Source organism: Alligator mississippiensis, chromosome 7 (genome assembly GCF_030867095.1).
Source record: "Alligator mississippiensis isolate rAllMis1 chromosome 7, rAllMis1, whole genome shotgun sequence".
In the NCBI taxonomy this organism is placed as follows: Eukaryota; Metazoa; Chordata; order Crocodylia; family Alligatoridae; genus Alligator; species Alligator mississippiensis.
The window spans coordinates 5,728,043-5,731,090 of NC_081830.1; the positions used below are offsets into that span (position 1 = coordinate 5,728,043).

Consider the following 3,048-nt stretch of genomic DNA (forward strand, 5'->3'; position numbering starts at 1 on the left):
CTCTTAGCTCTGCCCAGCCTGATAGCTCTAGGATCAGGAGATCTCTGGGTGCTGGCTCTCCTGCTGGGCAGGGGCCTGCTGGGGGAGCACTGAGACACTTGCACTCCTCCAGTAATGCCCTTTCCTAAATGAGCCCTAGGTTGACATTTATTCCCCAGTACAGTGTCTGGACTGGGTCCACTCTGACCTCTGTCGTCTGGGTGACATAACCTACATCAACCCATAACAAGATGTCTGAACAGAGGAATTACCAATACGACCCGGCATAATGATAATGATACAAGTGAAGAGTCAAGTGTCCCTGTCCCCGACCGCAACACCAAGGAAGGGAAGGTTGCTGAATGATGGAAGGAGCAATGAATGACCAAGGAAACTACAAAGTGATTGCAGGCAGGCAGACTGCCCGTCCCCAAAAGGGAAGCTGTGTGAGGGCCAAATGGCAGCCAGAGGACTTGACACTTCTACATCAGTTCTCAAGTAACTACACCCTCCTGTGCCCACAGATCTCATTCATCTGCCCTCCCAGGAGCTGAGATTACTGATTTCATTGACCCATGAAAACTTCACTGATCTCACCTCAGAGCTTGAGGAAACCCACCCACAAGACCTCAGCACCACACCTTTGCAGTTGCTGGATGCCCAGAAACCTCCCAGCAGGGGCTCAGCACATGCGGTGACTGGGGCAGGTCCTGTCAGTCCAAGACAGTCTGCACCACTCAAAAAGATCTTGATCCTTGTGGCCTTTGGGTTCCTGCTCTCTGCCCTGCCTGGTAAGGAAGCTTGGGGGTTGTAAGAAACAAAGAGCAGGGTTGTGTGCTCAGCCTTAATCCAAACAGGACGCGGGTGGGGACAGCACTGCCTGTAACCATGTCCCTTCTTCCCAGGTGCCCTCTGCCAGGTGCAGCTGGTGCCATCAAGCCCAAGGGTGGTGAAGCCCGGAGAGACCCTCAACCTGACCGGTGCCATGACAATGTACAAATGCTTCTGACAACATCATCTCCAGCGGTTGTTCCTTGTGGGGCTGGATCCACCAGAAAAAAGGCTAGGAAGACTAGAGCTGGGATTCACAGCACTTCCTGGAGCAGAGGAGAACCTGTGTGGAGATCTGCTTTCAGTATCTGGCTACATACTGGATTCCTCAGACACCTGGAAAGGGACTGGACTGGGAAGGAAGGATTTCACTAGTGATGCAGATAGAGTCTAGTCCCAGAAATGTCAAGGGAAGTCACTGTCACCCTTGAGTCGTCCCTCAGCTCTTCCTACTTCCAACCAAAAGGAAGAAAACACCAGGTGATTCGTTCTCCCCTGGTCTTGGCAGATGTGCACAGCCACATGGTGGCAGGAAGGCTGTACATTTACTATGGGAATATGTCACAGAAAAGAGGACCAACACTGAGGACATCACTATCTCCAGGTGTTTAGGGGTGGATATTATACTGTTGGGACATGAAAACCCAGTATGTGGCACCTCTGTTTCCAAACCTTGGCTGTGGTTTTGGACAGCCAGGCTCACCAACAGAGCTCGTCTGTGAAGAGAGCTTCCAAGGCCTGACTGGGAGATCAAGTCACCCTGCTGAAAGAGCTCTCCTGGAGCAGGGCCCAACAAGGGCTGCAGTGATACTGTCTGCCCTCGGCACTCCAGCAAACGTATAGGCAATGCTGGTGCAGGTGAGCCTCATGCAGATGCTTTAGCCGTGATGACATGCAAAAGAGTCAGGGAAACTTCCTAATAAAGGAGAAAGCCTGACCCACAAGGCAAAAAGAGCTGTGCATGTATAGCCTACAAGGGCACTGAGGGGAAGACATGGCAGCTCTGGGCATGATCCTTATCCTGGCAGCTTACTCAGGTGAGTGCAGGGGATGGGCATACTCCTTGAGAGAGAAGGGCCTTGGGGAAGGGAGTGAGGGTTTCAGGGTCAGGGCTCAGACCTTGGATGCAGGATTTGTGGTAGCTAATGCCCACTCAGGGCCTCACTAGTCCAAGTGTCATCAGCATTACTGAGGACTGGGCATCCAAATCCTTTAGGACCACTGAGTATCTCAGGCTTGGCCTCTGCTCCTTCACTTGCTTGGAAGAAAATGGAACAAAAGTATGCCCCCCCATTACAGGGTGGCAGCACAGATGCAAGGGTTAAAAGAGAAAAGGAGTTCAGATTCCCAGGCAAGAACAACAGGATGGACCTGGATGCAATTAGGGAAAAGAGCTTTAAGAGGCAAAAATGAACTGAACTTGATTCCCTCTGATCTCTGTTCTCTGCAGGAGTCAGCTCCCAGATCCAACTGACCCAGTCTGGACCAGAAGTCAAGAAGCCCTGGGGGTCCATAAACATGACCTGTAAGACCTCTGGTCACACATTTACTTACCTTGGCATAAACTGGATACAACAGGCCACTGCAAAAGAACTTGAGTACATTGGATTTATCAATCCCAATACTGGTGGTACTGGCTATGCCGAGGCTTTCAAAGAACAATTCACCATCACTAGGGACACCTCCATCAGCACAGCCTATCTGCAGCTGAACAGCCTGAAGATGGATGACACAGCCTTGTATTACTGCACAAGGTCACAGTAAGACAAAATACATCTAGAGTAAGTCAAAAACCTCAGGGAAAGTCTTTGGGACTCATGGTGATACAGGGGACCTTGATCACCCACAGTGGGGTCAAAACTATAGGAATGCTAGCCCCTGCTGAGGCCACAAAGCCTGCCAAGTTTCAAGGAGATAAGTGCAGGAGTTTGGGGAAACTGCACCTCAAGCTGTGGACAAGCAGAACTCGTGACATGGGTGACACTGCGTGTGTTACGGTGCAGCAGGGTGAAAGCTGCAGGGATGGTAGCCCCTGCTGAGGCCATGAAGCCTGCCAGCTGTCGAGGAGATCGGTGCAGGGGGGTTCTGGGGCTTGCACCTCTGGCTGCTGACAGACAAAACTCGTGACATGGGTGCTTGTGCAAGTGTGTCTGTCTTGGGGCAGTTGAGTGTCTGTATTGATTATTTCCTTTCCTTAGTCTGTTTGTGGTTTTGTAAGTGTTAATCCATTCTCATTAA

At 51.0% G+C, this 3,048-nt stretch overlaps 1 gene segment (V, D, J or C); it reads left to right on the forward strand.

The window, feature by feature from the left end:
* Window positions 1–1,804: 1,804 nt before the first annotated feature.
* Window positions 1,805–2,574, forward strand: LOC132251557 (immunoglobulin heavy variable 1-8-like). The segment is given in 2 exon segments: window positions 1,805–1,847; window positions 2,261–2,574. Coding segments are annotated over 2 exon segments (357 nt in total).
* Window positions 2,575–3,048: the final 474 nt, after the last annotated feature.